The sequence below is a fragment of the Panthera pardus genome, unplaced genomic scaffold (assembly GCF_024362965.1).
Source record: "Panthera pardus isolate Hobbes unplaced genomic scaffold, ASM2436296v1 HiC_scaffold_8, whole genome shotgun sequence".
NCBI lineage: Eukaryota > Metazoa > Chordata > Mammalia > Carnivora > Felidae > Panthera > Panthera pardus.
Window position 1 is genome coordinate 63,163,531 of NW_026527013.1, and position 17,657 is coordinate 63,181,187.

General features: G+C 48.0%; 1 protein-coding gene across 1 annotated transcript in view; it reads right to left on the minus strand.

Moving 5' to 3' along the window:
- The window catches only part of SUN3 (Sad1 and UNC84 domain containing 3), a 31,195-nt gene extending 17,094 nt beyond the window's left edge, over window positions 1-14,101 (minus strand). The window contains 5 exon segments of the mRNA XM_019450989.2: window positions 5,032-5,135; window positions 11,459-11,520; window positions 13,798-13,811; window positions 13,813-13,884; window positions 13,886-14,101. Of these exon segments, the coding sequence (XP_019306534.2) occupies window positions 5,032-5,135; window positions 11,459-11,520; window positions 13,798-13,811; window positions 13,813-13,884; window positions 13,886-13,921 (288 nt within the window). The 5' untranslated portion in view covers window positions 13,922-14,101.
- Between the last annotated feature and the right edge of the window lie 3,556 nt (window positions 14,102-17,657).

Consider the following 17,657-nt stretch of genomic DNA (forward strand, 5'->3'; position numbering starts at 1 on the left):
TCTGTGAGGACACAGAACGGGCCGGGGGGGGGGGGGCGGGGGGGGAGGGCAGAAGGAGTGGGGAGGCAAGAAAGAGGGAGGGAGGGGGGCGGAGGGCCATGCTGCGGCCTTAGGCTGTCCTTGTAAACAGTGAGAGGCATCCCCTTTCTACAGGAGGGACCCGATCATCGATCATCGGAAGAAGCGTGGACATTGATCTAGGCTGACAGGTGTCTGAACAGGACCATCTCCTGTTTGCACGGGTGATGCGGCCCCGTGGCTTCCAGGCCCGCCTACAAATGACTGCAAACCCAGCAGCCTCCAACAGTAGACAGGTGCTCTCTTGGTCTTGGAGGCAAGAAGTCAAATCAAGGTGCCGGCAGGGCCGTGCTTCCCTCTGAAGCTGGGCGGGAGGGACCCCCTCTGCCTCCTGGTCCTTCTGGGGTCTGGTGGCTCCCGGCTCCCCGGCGTGGAGCTGCTTCGCCCAGTCTCTGCCCGGTGCCCAGGCCTTTCTGCCAGGCGCCTCTTCAGGGACACCTGTCCCTGGGTCAAGGATCCCTAAGTGTGTCTGAGGAGTCCCTGGGAAATTCAGGATCCCTAAGTGTGTCTGAGGAGACTCTTTCCAAATCGAGGTCACGCTCACAGATTCTCAGGCCACGGGACTGGCCTTCGGGGGTCACCTTTCAACCTGCCGATGCGCTGTCTGGGCAACGGTTCCCCATCCTTCTCTGCTGTTACCGCTTCTCTGTCTCAAAGACCTGACCTCCTCCAAGCTGGCTCTGCGGAAAAACAGCGCAGGCACGGAGGGCATCCCATTGGAGGGTCCCCTCTGAGGACCACGGGGCCAAAAGCAGCACGTTGTGGCACCCGGAAAAGATGACCCCCCCCTGCCGTTTGTATGTTTTTAACCTGCTGAGCAATTTAATTCCCTGTAGGCTCCCCTCAACATGTTTCCTTTGCCAGGGACGTGGATTTGGGGGCTGATTTTGGGCAGGGAGAGACATTTATTTCTAGTTTTCTGGTTTCTGTCAGTACGGGAAATGTTTTCAACTTTTATCTCTTGTTTTCACCTTTGGCCTTAAAAGTCCATACAGGAGTGCCCAGGTGGCTCAGTCGGTTAAGCATCTGACTCTTGGTTTTGGCTCAGGTCATGATCTCACGGTTCGTGAGTTCGAGCCCCACGACAGCGTGGAGCCTGCCTGGGATTTTCTGTCTCTGCCTCTCTCCCCCGCGAAAAATAAATAAATAAATTTAAAAAAATATCCGTACAGAAAATACTCCCTCATTTATTTGCTGCTAAATGCATTTGGGGGTTCCTTGAAAACTAAACGTCTCAGGATTAAAAAAATACATATTTTATTTTGGCTTCTCCCCCAAAGGGTTTCAGCTGTTTCCTACTATAGGCACACACACAGCGTGACGCATACAATTAATTCCCTCAACTGTTCCAATCCAGTTTCCTGGAGGCATATCCAGTGTTTGAAAAGCACTATCAAGTTATTAAGATTCAAAATAAAAAGGTCACTAAAAAAACTGTGAATTGTTTATCTGTCTTTCAGGAGTTTATCCTAAGTAAGAAATTAAGCACGGTTGGAAAGATTTGGCAACGGGGATGTTTATAATATAGAAAAACTGCAAACAATTCAATTGTCTGGAAATATGTATTATTGAATATGAGATTGTTTTTCACATATTTATTCAGATATAGTCACTGGAAATTAGGCAGACATAAAATGCCATTATAACATGGTATCTAGAGAGAAGGAAAAGTTGTATAAAGTCTATCATTAATTGAATAAAAGCAGATTCTATGGTCCACAGCTTAGGATCTAAAAAGAAGTCACCCGGGGCACCTGGGTGGCTCAATCAGTTAAGCGTCTGACTCTTGATCTCGGTTCAAGTCATGATCTCATGGTTGGTGAGTTTGAGCCCCGTATCGGGCTCCACGCTGCCAGCATGGAGCCTGCTTAGGATTCTGTGTCCCCCTCCACCTCTGCCCCTCCCCTGCTGGTTATCTCTCTCTCTCAAAAATAAAACATAGAAAGAAGTCACCCAGAAATAAGCCCCAGTCAGTGTCATGTGATTTCTAACAGGGCTTTCTCCTGTGTGTAAGACAAGGTAACACTGGTCAACAGTGTGACCGAAGCGAAACCCTGTCCTCATGAAACACACGCTCTAGGTGCTCAGCCGGAGGCACTTTTAGGGGGAAGGCGCTGCTGGGTGTGCTGTCTGCCCCCAAACTGAGACGCGGAGGGGAAGAATGTCTTTTGAAAAGAGACCTTCATTTTTTGTGTTGGTATCTAGTGAGCCCCCCATGTGTCTAGGGACTATGTTAGGCTCTGGACAAGCTTCTTGCTTGTTACCTTCCAGTAGGAGGATCAGAGGGGCAGGAAGAGGCTCTGCAAGTCAACCAAGCGTCCACAGCAAAGTGGAGGCTGGGATGTGCAGGGCAAGGTCATGGGCAGTCTAGCTGGCCGCAGAAGGCTCTCTGAGGAGAGGACACTTGGGCTGGTCTGGAAAGTCAGAGAGGAGACCCCCTCTGCAAGACCTGGGCAGAACACCGCAGGCAAAGCCCTGGCAGAAACCGCCAGGGGAATTTGAGTGTATGAGGCCAGGTTCTCCAGAGAAACAGAACCAGTGTCAGGAGAGAGAGGGAAAGACACACAATTGGGGAGCTTGGCAAGTCTAACACCTGCAGGGGAGGCTGGCATCCTGGAGGCCCAGAGAAGGGCTCATATTGTAGCTCAAGTCTGAAGGCTGTTTGGAGACAGAATTTCTTCCTTTTTCTCTTAAGACCTTCAACTGGTTGGGTGCGGCCCACCCACATGATGGAGGATAATTTGCTTTACTTACAGCCTGTCAGCTTAATGTTAATCACATCAAAAAATATCTTCACGGCAACATCTAGACTAGTGTTTGGCCAAACATCCGGGCACATAGCCTAGCGAAGTTGACCCACAGAATTAGCCATCGAAATAGGAGTTAATCCCAAATTGGCAGTAACAGCTGAATTCTCTGTTGTCCATGCCAAATTCTCATCTCTGTTCCCTGGTGATAACCTGACTATCTGGCCCCAGTTCCAGTTTTTAATTTTTTAATGTTTACTATTTATTGTTGAGAGACAGAGAGAAACAGAGTGTGAGCAGGGGAGAGGCAGAGAGAGAGAGGGAGACACAGAATCTGAAGCAGGCTCCAGGCTCCAAGCTGTCAGCACGGAGCCCGACGCGGGGCTCGAACTCATGGACCGAGAGATCATGACCTGAGCCGAAGTCAGACGCCCAACCGACTGAGCCACCCAGGAGCCCCTGGGATCCTGGTCTTTGATGTGAGGACCACGTGGTAGAGGGGATTCCTCAGGCTGGCCTTCCTTGTGAGGTTTCCTTGTGTTCTTCTTTCATCCGGACCCAGGCACCCAGGATACACAGATCCTCAGTGTTTGCAGAAAGGTAGCTTCCTTGCGACTGGGAGCGATTCCAGGTTTCAACCTATGAACTTCCCAGGGAACAGTCCTCACTGGGTTGGAATGCGGAGGGGACCCAACCAGCACCCTCTCCCCATGTAGGGACCCCACACGACCAGACACACTGGACTCCAGCGGCTGCTGGCTGAGCCGGGAAACGGGGTCTCCAAGGGAAGTGGCCATGAAATCAAGTGCAAGGTCACTGACGGGGTGGAGTCCGTCTGTCTGGCCTTCTTTCCGAGGAGCAGTGGCTCACCCGGCTCCTGTCATTCTTCTCAGCTCTGGTCTTTGGAGGCCAGCGCGTGGGGTGGGCGAGACCCGGGCTGGAATGCAGGAGAGGCAGAGGCAGGTGGGCCAGAGAGGGGACACCCGTGTCTGGCCTCAGTCTAAGCCCACTGAGATCAAACTGGCTTCGGGACAAAGGGGAGGCTGGCCCATCCAGAGCATCAGGCAGTGGCTAACACTATTTGCCATTTTCTACGTGCTGGGGCTTCCCCTGAGGAGCTGCCTTAGCTCAGGTGTTGTGACAGAACACCCTGGACACCAGGGGCTGATGAACAACGGAGACCGATTTCTCACAGTCCTGGAGGCTGGACGTCTGAGTTCAAGGCTGGCAGACTGAGCGTCTGGTGAGAATTACTTCCTGGTTCTTAGCGTCTCCTTGCTGTGTCCTCACATGGTGGAGCGATGGTTGGGGAGCAGTCTGGGGTCCCCCATGACCTCACCCAAAGGCCAAAGGCCCCTCCTCCACATACCTGGGGCTTGGGTTTCAACCGGGAGGGAACACAGTCTGTGGCATTCTGACCCGGCACCCCAAATGAATGTCCTTTGTGGGTGCAAAATACGTCCGTTCTGTCCCAATAGCCTCCAAAGTCTTAGTTCATTCCAGCCTGACTGAAAAGTCTAAAGTTCACAGCCTCGGGCGGTTGGGTGGCTCAGGGGCGGTTGGGTGGCTCAGGGGTGCCTGCGTGGCTCAGTCGGTTAAGCGTCCAACTTCGGCTCAGGTCATGATCTCACAGTTCGTGAGTTAGAGCCCTGCGTCGGGCTCTTTGCTGACAGCTCAGAGCCTGGAGCCTGCTTCACATTCTGTGTCTCCCTCTCTTTCTGCCCCTTCCCTGCTCATGCTGTGTCTCTCTGTCTCAAAAACAAAAAACAAAAAACAAAAAAAAAAATTTTTAAAAAATAAATAAAAAAGTTCACAGCCTCATCAAAATAGCATCTAAGTCAGATACGGGTGAGATCCTAGAAGCAAATTTCCTTCCAGCTGTGAAACTGTGGAATCAAACGTGTTCTGTGTGAAATCAGCGATGGGACAGGCACAGGATAGACACCTCATTGACAACGGGAAGAAACAGGGCGGACCAGAATTTGCAAACATCCAGTCTATGGCAAGAGCCCGCGGGGATCAGAGGCTGGGCGAATTTGCAGGGTCTCTCAGCCAGAAAGCCACTTATTAGAACGCTGATCCCTATGTTATTTCCATTAGATATTCACATGCAAAACAAATGTTACCTTTGTTTGCATGTGAATATCTAATCTGGCGTACTAAATTTTAAACGAGTGACATACAAAATGACTTAACAAAAGATCACCTGGTAATTATAAAGTCTGGAACCGCATTCTGCAATTAGAGCATAAAAGTGACTGGATTTCTGAGGAAACTCCGTTTCTTTCAGCCACATGTGATTCCCAAGCCCTGTTAAAGAAAATACCAACTCTGATTAAAGAGTTTGCAAACATTTATGATGTTTTGCACATATTTATAGGAATTTCTCTAAGTGTGAAGGATACATACAATGTTAAAATGAATATCGGGGGCCCCTGGGTGGCTCAGTTGGTTAAGCGTCCAACTCTTAGTTTTGGCTCAGGTTATGATTTCATAGTTCGTGGGTTCAAGCCCCACATCAGGCTCTGTGCTGACAGTGTGGAGCCTGCTTGGGATTCTCTTTCCCTCTCTCTTTGCCCGCCCCCCGCCCCGTGCTTGTGTGTGTGAGCTCGCGCGCTCTCTCTCTCTCTCCCACGTGCAAAAATAAATAAATAGATAAATAAATAAATCAACATTTAAAAAAATAAAAAGAATATCAGATACTTGGATGACAGTATGGAAAATGGCAATATTGGGTGCTTCACAAAATCAGTTCTCCCTTGAAGTGTTCAGATACTGGCAAAGGCAAACAGGACCAACAATTTTTGGACTCCAAAATCTAATCCCAAACTTAAAGCAACTAGAGGACTGAAGAAAAAAGCAGATTATTTTTGTTAAAGGGCAGTGTGGAACTTCCATTCCCCTGCCTGCCACCCTCCATTCCCCAGCGTGGGGGCAGGGCTGCGGGATGGCAGGGAACATTCTTGGGGGGTGGGGGGGGACAACTAATACCGATTTGTTCTTAAAACAGACGGTGAGTTCTGACCTGCCTGGCGTTCCTGCTTCCTTGGGTTAGAAGGGGTTTCTGGTAGGCTGTGATGTCTGTTAAAAGATTTAAGGCAATAAACTGGCCTTGCCCACCTGGGAAAGGGACGGTGAATGGGACAAGTGACAGACAGACAGACCCAAGAGCGTGGGAGGGAGAAGTGAGAGGAGGCAGTCTCTTGTGGGAATAAGAGCTTGGAAGGGAAAAGGTGCAGCACTGTGCACGTCCAGCATGGGACACATGTTTAGGACAGACCGTAGACACGATCCCACACTTGCACCTCTGGTGGCCCTGCGGGGTCTGTGTGAGCAGGAGGTGACGGCTAAGCCGGCAGTGTGGGGGATCGGTGTACTGAGAGAGCGCCCCAGCTTAGAGCCACAGGATCGAGGCGTGGTGGGCACTCCTCGCCCTGTCTCTCAGTGACTCCAGGAACCGTATCACGTCACTCATTGTCCCCTGAGATACCAAACAGCGACCATCACTAAGCCAATGGCCATGACCCTCAACAAGGAATAACAATCCCTGGGGAATGAGGGGACATCTGACTCCTGAGTCACCACATTAAAATTTTGAGGGGTGCCTGGGGAGCTCAGTCGGTTGAGTGTCCAACTTGATTTCAGCTCAGGTCATGATCTCACAGTTTGAGAGTTTGAGCCACATCAGGGTCTGTACTGATGGCGTGGACCCTGCTTGGGATTCTCTCTCTCTCTCCTATCTCTCTCTCTCTCTCTCTCTCTCTCTCTCTCTCTCTGTCCCTCCCCTGATATTGGGTGTGCACGCACTCTCTCTCTGTCTCTCTCTGTCCTCTCTCTCTCAAAATAAATAAATAGGGGTGCCTGGGTGGCTCAGTCGGTTGAGTGTGCGACTTCGGCTCAGGTCATGATCTCACGGTCTGTGAATTCGAGCCCTGTGTCGGGCTCTGTGCTGACAACTCAGAGCCTGGAGCCTGTTTCAGATTCTGTGTCTCCCTCTCTCTCTCTGCCCCTCCCCCGCTCATGCTCCGTCTCACACTCTCTCTGTCAAAAATAAATAAACATTAAAAAAAATTTAAAAATAAATAAATAAATAAACTTAATAAAAATAATAAAATACTGAAATGTCCAGTTTCCAACACAAAACTAAAAGGCACATGAAGAAACACGCAAGTCCAGCCAATGGGAAAAAAAATGACCGAAGCCATCCCTAAGAAAGTCCAAATGTTGGACTTTTTGGAGTTACTAAATAAAAACTTCAAATCAACTGTCTTAAATATGCTAAAAAAACTAAAGGAAATCAAGGACAAAGAATGAAAGAAATCCGAAGAAATGATACATGAATGAAATGAGAATAACGATAGAAAAATTATAAAGGGAACCAAATATAAGTTCTGGAGCTAAAAAGCACAATAACTGAAACGAACAATTCACCGGAGGACTTGACAGACTTGAGCAGGTGGAAGAGAGAATCAACGGGCTCAAGGATCAGGATCAGATGATCGGAGTCACAGAGCCTGAGGAGGAGCAGCAGCGGGGAAACAAGAATACAGAAACCAGAGCCTAGGAGCCCCGTAGGACACCCTCATACATATGCATATAGACTTCCAGAGTTCCAGAACAGCCACGAGACACAGGGACAGAAAGAAGACGGGAAGATATAACAGCTGAAAACTCCCCAGTTCGATGAAAGGCATAAATCTACACATTCAAGAAACTCAACAAACTCTAACTAGGATAAACTCAAAGATGCACCACACCAAGACACGCTATGAGTCAGTCCAAAGTCAAAGGCAGAGAATCTTGAAAGCACACTACTTGCGATGTACAAGGAACACTCAATAAGACGATCATCACATTTCTCAGCAGAAACCACGGCAACCAGGCAGGGGCATATTTAACGTGCGGAAAGGAAAAAGAAAACCGCCAACTGAGATCTCCTCCATCCAGCAAAACTACCCTTCAAGATGGAGAGAAAGCCTGTGGAGGCTCAGTCATTTAAGCATCTGACCTAGGCTCAGGTCATGATCTCACAATTTGTGAGTCCCAGCCCCACGTCAGGCTCTGAGCTGTCAGATCCTGCTTCAGATTCCATGTCTCCCTCTCTCTCTGCCCCTCCCTAACTTGTTCTCTCTCAAAAATAATAAATAACTTTTTAAAAAACATAAACAAACAACAAACAACAAATTAGAGAGGAAGTTAAGGCGTTCCCAGGTAAATAAAAGCTGCAGGAGTTCTTGCCAGAATATCTGCCCTACAAGAAATGCTGGAGGGAGTCTCTCGCGCCAAAGTGAAAACAGACAGGACAGAGGAAATGTCCTATGAAGAAATCAGTGTTTCCGGGAAAGCCAACTACATGAGTAAACATAAAAGCCAGGGTTACGGTAGTCTTGCTCTGTAACTCGGTTTTAATTTTGACACGATTAAAAAGATAAATGGGTACAAAGTGTGTACCCATAACATATGGAGGGAGGGAGATGAAGGAGGGAGGGAGAAAGTTGACAATAACATGAAGGAGGGAGGGAGAAAGTTGAACAAGCAGAGTACTTATATGCTGTTGAAGCCAAGTGGCTATCAATTGAAGCTATATTGCCACGGATTGAGAACATTCGCTGTGATCTCCAGGGTGACCACTAAGAAAATAACTAAAAAAATGTACACAAAATGAAATGAGGATCAAAACAGCACGCTACAGGGGTGCCCGGGTGGCTCAGTCTGTTAAGCGTCCAACTCCTGATCCCACAGCTCAGGTCTTGATCTCAGCGTCATGAGTTCAAACTCCATGTTGTGCTCTGCGCTGGGCATGAAGCCTACTTAAAACACACACACACACACACACACACACACACACACACACACAGTCAACTACAAAAAATCAATTAAACACAGAAGGCAATAATGGATGGAATGAGGAACAGAGAAGGTATAAGACAGAGAAAAAACTGGCAAAATGGTAGAAATCCTTCCTTATCAGTAATTACTTTACAAGTATGTGGGGAATAAGCTTAGGAGTTCCCTGAGCCTGCACTGATGAGTCAACAAGCACCTTTCTTTTGTTAATTAGTTCCGCTCAGGGTGGCATCACTCGCAGCGCATTGGTCTATAGCCTGGTTTACCTGTTTACCTAATTTGGTCCTTCCTTCCTGTGAAAGCAGCTTTCTGCTCTAGTACTAAGTGGGGGGGGGGGGGGGGGGGGCACTTCTGCCCTTGGTTACCTTGTATACCTTTGTTCTGTATTGGGGTTTGCCCCGCCCTCTCTATACCTATTTACCTAATCTCATTTACCCAAACTTGGGTGTGAGCAAGCATCCTATAGCTTTGTAATTCTTTATGCCTTGTTAACCCATCAGTGCAGGCTCAGGGAATTCCGAAACTTATCCCCCATACATGTAAATGGATTAAACTCTCCAGTCAAAAGTCAGAGACTGGCAAAGTAGATTTGAAAACACGGTCCAACTATATACTGCTTACAAGAGATTCATTCTCCAACCCACACTGAAAACTATAAAACATTGCTAGAAGAAATGAACAAAGATATATATAAATGGAAAGACAACCCATGTTCATGGGTCAGAACACTTCCTATTGTTAAGGGGTGCCTGGGTGGCTCAGCAGGTTGAGCTTCTGACTCTTGGTTTCGGCTCAGGTCATGATCCCACAGTCGTGGCAACAAGTCTTTTGTTGAGCTTTGCGCTGAACATGGAGCCTGCTTGGGATTCTCTCTCTCTCTCTGTCTGCCCCTCCCCTGCTCAAGTTCTCTCTCTCTCAAAATAAGCGCACATTTTTTTAAAGGGGACAGTATGTAAAAAGCAAAAGGACAATCTAGAGAATGAAGGGAAATACTTGCAAATCACATATCTGAGAAGGGTCTAGTAGCCAGAATATATAAGGAACACTTACAACTCATCATCCAAGGGACAAAGGACCCAATCACAAAATGGGCCAAGGACTTGAGTAGATATCTCTCCAAAGAAGATGTATGGACGACAAAGAAGCACATGAAAAGGCATCATTAGTCATTCAGGAAATATAAACCAAAACCACAAAAGCACTTCACATTCACCAAGATGGCTTTGCTCCAGAAACCGGAGAACAACAAGTGTTGATGAGGATGTGGGGGGAGCAGGACAGTCATGCGCGGCTGGTGGGATTGTGAAATGGTACACCTGCTGTGGAAGACAGTTAGGCAGCTCCTCCCCAGCAAGTTACCAGAAGGCAAGCACCCCCAAAAAATTGAAACCAGGGATTCAGACAAGTACACGTGCACATATGTTCAGAGCCGCAATGCCCACAACAGCCAAAAGGGGGACACAATCCTGGCCCATTAATAGTCGACTAGACTGCGGTCTATCCACACGGTGGAATATGATTCAGCCACAAAAAGGAATGAAATACTGACATGTCTACAATGTGGATGAACCTGAAAAACATCAGGTTTAATGACAGAAGCCAGACAAGAAGGTCACATGTTGTGTAATTCTGTTTATATTCAGAACACGAAATCCACAGACAGAGAGAAGAGTGGTGTTGCCAGGGCTGGGAGAGGGAAAACGGGGGGGCAAGCGGTTAGTGGGCACGGGCTTCCTTTTGGGGAGGTGAAAGTGTCCACAAATTAGGAGTGGTGGCTGCACAGCCCCAAGACTGCCACTGAACTGCTTGCATTATGATAGTTAATTTCACATCCGGAGGATTTCAGCTCCACAAAAATAAAGAGAACCCGAGTCCGGTTAAGTCCACCAAAACCACTTACATCCGTGGCGTCTAAGATGGGTCTGCAACATTGGTGGGCAAGGTGCAAGGTTGCAGTGGGGACATACAAAGAAGCAGCTGGCATCCGCTGTGAAGATGCATGGATTTCCATCTCAAAGGATGTCACAAGATTGTGGGGTACAATTTCCCAGATGCGGAAAACCCTGAGTGCAGACATCTGTGCTGCCCGCGCCAAACATTCGTGACACTTCCCTGCGTGTGGTCTGGGGTCGTGCCTGGGGAAATGTCGCCTACATCCCACTGCAGCAAGGTGGGGATGTCCAGCTGAGGGGAATGGCCCCAGGGCAGCAGCGATGGGGACAAGCAGCAAAGCTTCCAGGGAGCGGTTCCCAGAAGAACCAGAATATTCAGGGTTCGGTCTAGATAGAGGTCTGCGGAGCTGGGTGGGGCACAGCAGGTGCGTGGAGACGCAACCAAGAGAAGGAGCTTGGACCTCAGGCAGGCACAGCATCAGGACAGCCCAGCCATCCAGGAAGCCACATGCAATGATGACAAAATGGCACCCAGCATCCTGCCATGTCATAAGATAGCAATCCCGGCAATAACTGGGTTGGAACCTTGATTTCCCTGTGGTTCAAGTTGTCTTAAAATACCAAAGAAAGTTGTCAAAGAGCAATTTTCCAGCGCACTAGGGATCGTGATGCATGATACCCTCGGTCTGAAAGCTGCAAACCGCACGTTCAGCCATTTCTTCACCCCTGGGATGAGGGGGAGTCTTTGTTGCCCGTTTATCTGTAGCATTTACTTACTTCCAGGACTTTCTTTGGCATTTCTTTACAAACATGAGTCATTCCACGGAGGTCACCCTCCCCACACAGAAACGTCCCATGACCTGGCTTTCAGGATGATTACTTAGTAAAGCTTACCTATAAGAAGAAGGGTCACCATGGACACTGTGCTTATGACAATCTTCCATGACTGGGTTAACCTAGAAAGGAGAAAAACAAACAGAACTTAATGGTAAAGACCCACTAACCTGTAACTTGAACTCGAAACTAACCACCACAACCAAGTCCACAAATGTGCTTATTCTAGGTCGAGTTTTGCGAACTAATTCAGTTCCTAATCCAATCTCAGGAATTGAGGGATAAAAAAATTTCCAGGATGGTATATCAACATACTTGAACAGATATCCACATCCCTCACTTTCACACACGTTATGGTTACGCTGGTTTTTACATCTTGTGTATGTCTGGACCTTTCCACGTGTGCCTAGATGCTAACACAGAAGAAAGTAGAAAGGATTATCTGTGTTGTCTGGATGTAGAAGGAGAGGAGAAGGGGCAGAGAGAGAGGGAGACACAGAATCCGAAGGAGGCTCCAGGCTCCGAGCTGACTGTCAGCATAGAGCCCAACGTGGGGCTCAAACTCAGGAACCTCGAGATCATGACCTGAACCGAAGCCGGCTGCTTAACCAACTGAGCCACCCAGGTGCCCTTGCTCTTTCTTTAACTTTATGCATAAATGACAGTAAACCTGTGCTAATTTGGGGAGAGTCTGGTGACCATTTAAGCGATGTACCGACTCACCCTGTCCGCGATCTGGGCCTGAGCTGTGCCATCAGGAGCAGCTCAGATCCGCTCGAACACCGCAGTAGAGACTAGAACAAGCCAGCCAACTCCCCCCAGGGGAGGGTCTTTGATACCTTATTTCTCTGCAAATACCAGCCCTGCTTATTGGCTATCCAGGGCGGTTAGACTGTGCCCCCCCAACCCAGAAGGTTTTCTCAACTCCTTTCCCTCCTGGAGAGTGTATCTTTTTTGTAAATTTTTTTTAAATGTTTATTTATTTATTTTGACAGATTGAGAGAGAGAGAGAGAGAGAGAGAGAGAGAGAGAGAGAGAGAGAATCCCAAGCAGGCTCTGCACTGTCAACGCAGAGCCCGACACGAGGCTCAAACCCAGGAACCGTGAGATCACGACCTGAGCCGAGACCCAGAGTCAGATGCTTAATGGACAGAACCACCCAGGCGCCCCCAGGGAAGTGTATTTTGAAACCACCTCCTCTTTCAATATCACTCGTCGGTCATGTGGGGGGTCCACTGCCCAAAGAATCATTCAAAGATGGATTTACAGCCCAGGTGAGCCCGCCTGATGGGCCGAATTGAATGAAAAGGACCACGTTACCACATTCGCCAAAGGTTAATTATGTGTTTCGTTACCATCCTGGCTGTCAGACTCTGCTTTCCAAAGCCCCTTGGCTGCCTTTCCTGGCCTGCGGAGCCCTGCCATCTGCGGGGCGCTGGGAGCGAGGGTGCTTTGCTACCTTTCGGTGTAACTGTCATGTGCTGGCTTCTTGTATCGTGACTTTGTGGCCCTGCCTCATTTTCAATGACAGGTTTGTTCCTCTGCAAGGGCTCTGCTGTTACCGCTGGCACGGCCACTTTGTTCCTTTTCATTTCTGTTCCCCCTGCCCCACCCCCGCAGGCAGTGCACAGGGGGCAGGTAAGGGGGCTTGGGTCTTGGCTCACCCAAGTGGGCACAGCCTCCCTGTTGCCTCCTCCTGTGAGGACACAGTTATTGGGCTTAAAATGCTTGCCCCCTAGCCGTGCGGTCACGTCTCACCTAAGGATGGAATAAACGCGCTCTGTGTCTGGGGTCCTAAACCGCGGTGCTAAGCGCCAGAATCCAGAGAATGGACCGGCTAGGCAAAAACAGGAATCATCTCTAAGTTCATAAACTAAAATACTAATCTTGCTGCTCCTATGGCTCATTCTTTTGTTTTTTTTTTAAAGTGTATTTATTTTGAGAGAGAGAGAGAGAGAGAGCACACACAGGGGAGGGACAGAAAGAGAGGGAGAGAGAGGATCCTAAGCAGGCTCCACATGGTCAGCGCAGAGCCCGATGCGGGGTTCAAACCCACAAACCGTGAGATCATGACCCGAGATGAAATCAAGAGTCAGATGCTCAACCAAGTGAACCACCCAGGAGCCCCTGGTTCATTCTTCTAAAACGATGGCTTCTCGTTCACACCCTTGTCCCCAGTCGGCTGTACGGAATCAAAGTAACCTCTGCGTAGCGCGGAGCCAGCATCCCACGGGAAGTCCTGTGATCGAGAGAAACGTACAGAGGAGACCTTTGGAAAGGCCTCTCTCTAAAAAGGACACGAGTTTTGCTGGGTTATTTTTCCAAGTAAACAGAGCATGCCTGGCACGTGGGATGTGGAACATAAGACCTCGTGGAAATCATTCTGCAAAGGTACATACCCACTGAAGTCAGGGCCGTCCGTGCCCCCGGAGCACGTCACTGAGTCCACCGCTGACGCTGGCTTCTTCAGAATGACCTCTAAAAAAACCTGGCCCCCCTTCTTGGCTTCGGTCTTCCGCTCATTTCCCCCCACGAGGTGGCAGGGAGCCGGGGGAAGGAAGGACGGCGTTCGCTGGCTCTTTCCTACTTTACGGACAGCATGACGCTCTATGGAGAGGGTTTTGCTCCGTTTCTTGTCTTACATCCCGGGTAAGACGCCTTGGAGGGAGACACCGTGAGTGAGCAAATGTAGAAATGCTGAACACTCTCCTGTTACATCACCTTCTGTGACACATCATAATGGCCTAATGGCCGGGTCAGCTGGTGCACCTGCAGCCACACCCCACCCGCCACTGGGTCTTCCTGAGTGATGCATACGTGCTTTACTGCGATGCCTTCCGAGCAGCCCGTGTCGTGCTAAGGTCCCCCTGCACCCTCCTCTCTGCCGCCACAAATCAGGAATCTGCTGTGTTTGCTTCCAGAGTTTTTCCCAAGTGAAATACCGCAAACACAATGGGAGACCCCAAAACATCACTCCCCAATCGCACACCTCTCCGTTCCTTCCCACGGGTGACCACCATCTGGACCCTGCTATGCACAATTCCCATTTGGTTCTAAAAATGTTATCACACAAATATGTATCCTTGAATAACATAACGGTGTGTGTATGATTTCAACTTAAATGACCTTTCTCAGCTTTTTTTTTTCCTGATGTTTATTTGTTATTGAGAGAATGAGAGAGCTCAAGCAGGGGAGGGGCAGACAGAGAAGGAGAGAGAGGGGACCCCAAGCAGGCTCTCTGCTGACAGTGCAGAGCCCGATGTAGGGCTCAGACTCAAGAAACATGAAACCACGGCGTGATATTCACCCCATTCCTGACCTGGTCACCCCCCCAGGCCCTACCCCCCCCCCCCAAACAACATCACACTGGGGGTAAGGTTTCAACATATGAACTTGGGTGCAGGGTCAGGATGGGACATGACACACACTTGGTCTTTGCCGTCACGCTAAATGATGCCAATGTCTTCATCACCCTCAGTGATGCCCCTTCCCGACTGGGATCTAAACACCAGGCACATGCCTTGGAAACCTTGCAAGTGAAGCCGGCACACTGATGTATTTCTTAAAATGACTAGGACCCATTCTACTCCCTGGAATGAGGCAAGGAAGCAAAATACTACATTATTATAAAAAAAAAAAAATTCATCTCTTGGGCACCTGGGTGGCTCCGCTCATGATCTCACGGTTCATGGGTTCGAGCCCTACGTTGGGCTCTGTGCTGACAGTCAGCTCGGAGCCTGGAGTCTGCTTCGGATTCTGTGTCTCCCTCTCTCTCAGCCCCTCTCCCCTGCTTTCACTCTCTCTCTCTCTGTCTCTCAAAAACTAATAAATGCTAAAAAAAGAAATAAAAAAAAATTCATCTCATTTTGAGATACAAAAGAAAACCCTACAACTCTTATTCTAAACATTGGTTTCTGATAGACTATATAATAATACAACTTGGGATGCCTGGGTGGCTTAGTCACTTGGGCGTCCGACTTCGGTTCAGGTCATGATCTCACTGTTTGTGAGTTCGAGCCCCGCATTGGCTCTGTGCTGACAGCTCGGAGCCTGGAGCCTGCTTCAGATTCTGTGTCTCCCTCTCTCTAACCCTCCCCCGCTCACAGTGTCTTTCTCTCTCAAGAAATGAATAAAACATTAAAAAAATAATTCAACTTAAAATAATAAACCATGTGTTTATTATTTCTCAAATACAACTTATTGACTTTGCATTTCTTCCAAACAATACAATTACCTTGGCCTTGTTTTTTTTTCTTTTAATGTTTATTTACTTATTTTGAGAGAGAGAGAGAGCAAGGCAGGGAGACAGAGAGACAGAGAGAGAGAGCATTCACACTTGCACACACACAAGCCAGGGAGGGACAGAGAGAGGGGGAGACAGAAGTCCCAAGCAGGCTCTGCACTGAGCTCATAAACCGTGAGTTCGTGACCCGAGCATAAATCAAGAGTCAGATGCTTAACTGACTGAGCCACTCAGGGGCCTGACCTTGGCCTTGTACACAAATTGTATTACAGGGATTTAATTTAAAACAATCTAAACTCTTCTGTCACTTAAGTATATTTTGTGTTCATTCTTTATCAACTTTTCCAAAAATTTTCCTATTATGCCTCAATCTTAAGCAAGGCATCTTAAATCCATTTTAAAATGTGAAATTTCTGTACCAAAAAAAAAAAAAAAAGAAAAGGAAAGGCCATTATCACTTTAACACATAATACAGGGCCCTGTAGAAGGTGCTGATGGGGACACGAAGAAATCCTGTCTCCCTCTGTGCCCACAGAGAGGACAGTTGGGTTCTCTAAGGTAGGCTGAAACCCCAAATTGCTATGTAATACCGAAATACTGAAATCTTTGTCAAAAAGAAGAGTTTGTCTTTAAATCACTTTAGATTATTATTTTTAAAAATACAACCCAGGGCACCTGGGCCATTCAGTCAGTTAAGCCTCTGACTTCGGCTCAGGTCATGATCTCATGGTTTGTGGGTTCGAGCCCTGTGTCAGGCTCTGTGCTGACAGCTCGGAGCCTGGAGCCTGCTTCGGATCCTGTGTCTCCCTCTCCCTCTGCTCCTCCCCTGCTCATGCTCCGTCTCTCTAAAATAAATAAATAAACTTAAAAAAAAAACAAAACCTACAACACACAACCCACACACAATTTAGAAATCCCTCCTGTAAGGTGAAACCCCAGTATAAAGATCATGCCACCGAGTTGAGGGGGTGGGTGGAGCCTCTGGGGGGAGGGAAGGGGCTGTCTAGGGAATGGAATTTAAACCAGGTCTTTTAGCTGCTGGAGACTGGAATCTATAACAAGGATGGGCAAAAGCAGAAATGGAGATGTGTCCTGGGAGCTGAAATAAATCGGCTTCAGTGAACCACAGGGGGGTAGACCACAACAGACTAGGCAGGCAGGACGCGATCAAGGGCTTTGAGAAATCAGAATTTGTACCCAAATGTTTTTTTTCCTTCTCAAAATATTCATACGCAGGAGCTATCTATAGGAGATATATTGAGAATAAGATACCTATATACATGATACATAATATAGATCTATAATTTCGTATATGTATATTGATATAGTAAGATGCGTGTGACATAGATATCTACATACAGATAGGCATATAAGATATATATGATATACATTTTATCAAAACACCTACCAATAAAACTGCATAAAATGTGCATAAGTTGGGATTGTGTGGGAGGACATTTACAAGGGTAAACACTCAGAGCTGTTAAGTGACAGAAAGCCCGCTTGTGATAAAATGTAGGCAATGAAGGCTTTGAGATACTGTCGGTCTAAGCAGATCCTCCTGGGGCACGTTTTCAGCCTAGTTGCACCCTACCTAGATTCTTGTTTGATCTGTTATCTGCAAACACTGGTTTCCAGCACACTCCAGAAGTGGAGACTTTCTGCTAAGGGAATAATGACTCTTCATTGTTATTCAAATTACGATTTCCATTCACAAGCAATTCCAGTAAGTTCTCCCACTTCTATTAACCCACTGCTAAAACAAAGAGGGGCGCCTGGGTGGCTCAGTTGTTTAAGCGTCCAACTTCAGCTCAGGTCATGATCTCACAGTCCATGAGTTCGAGCCCCACGTCAGGCTCTGTGCTGACAGCTCAGAGCTCAGAGCCTGGAGCCTGCCTCGGATTCTGTGTCTCCCTCTCTCTCTGCCCCTCCCCCACTCATGCTCTGTCTCTCTCTCTCTCTCAAAAATAAATAAACATTAAAAAAAATTTAAACAGACAAAGATACTGGCTAGTC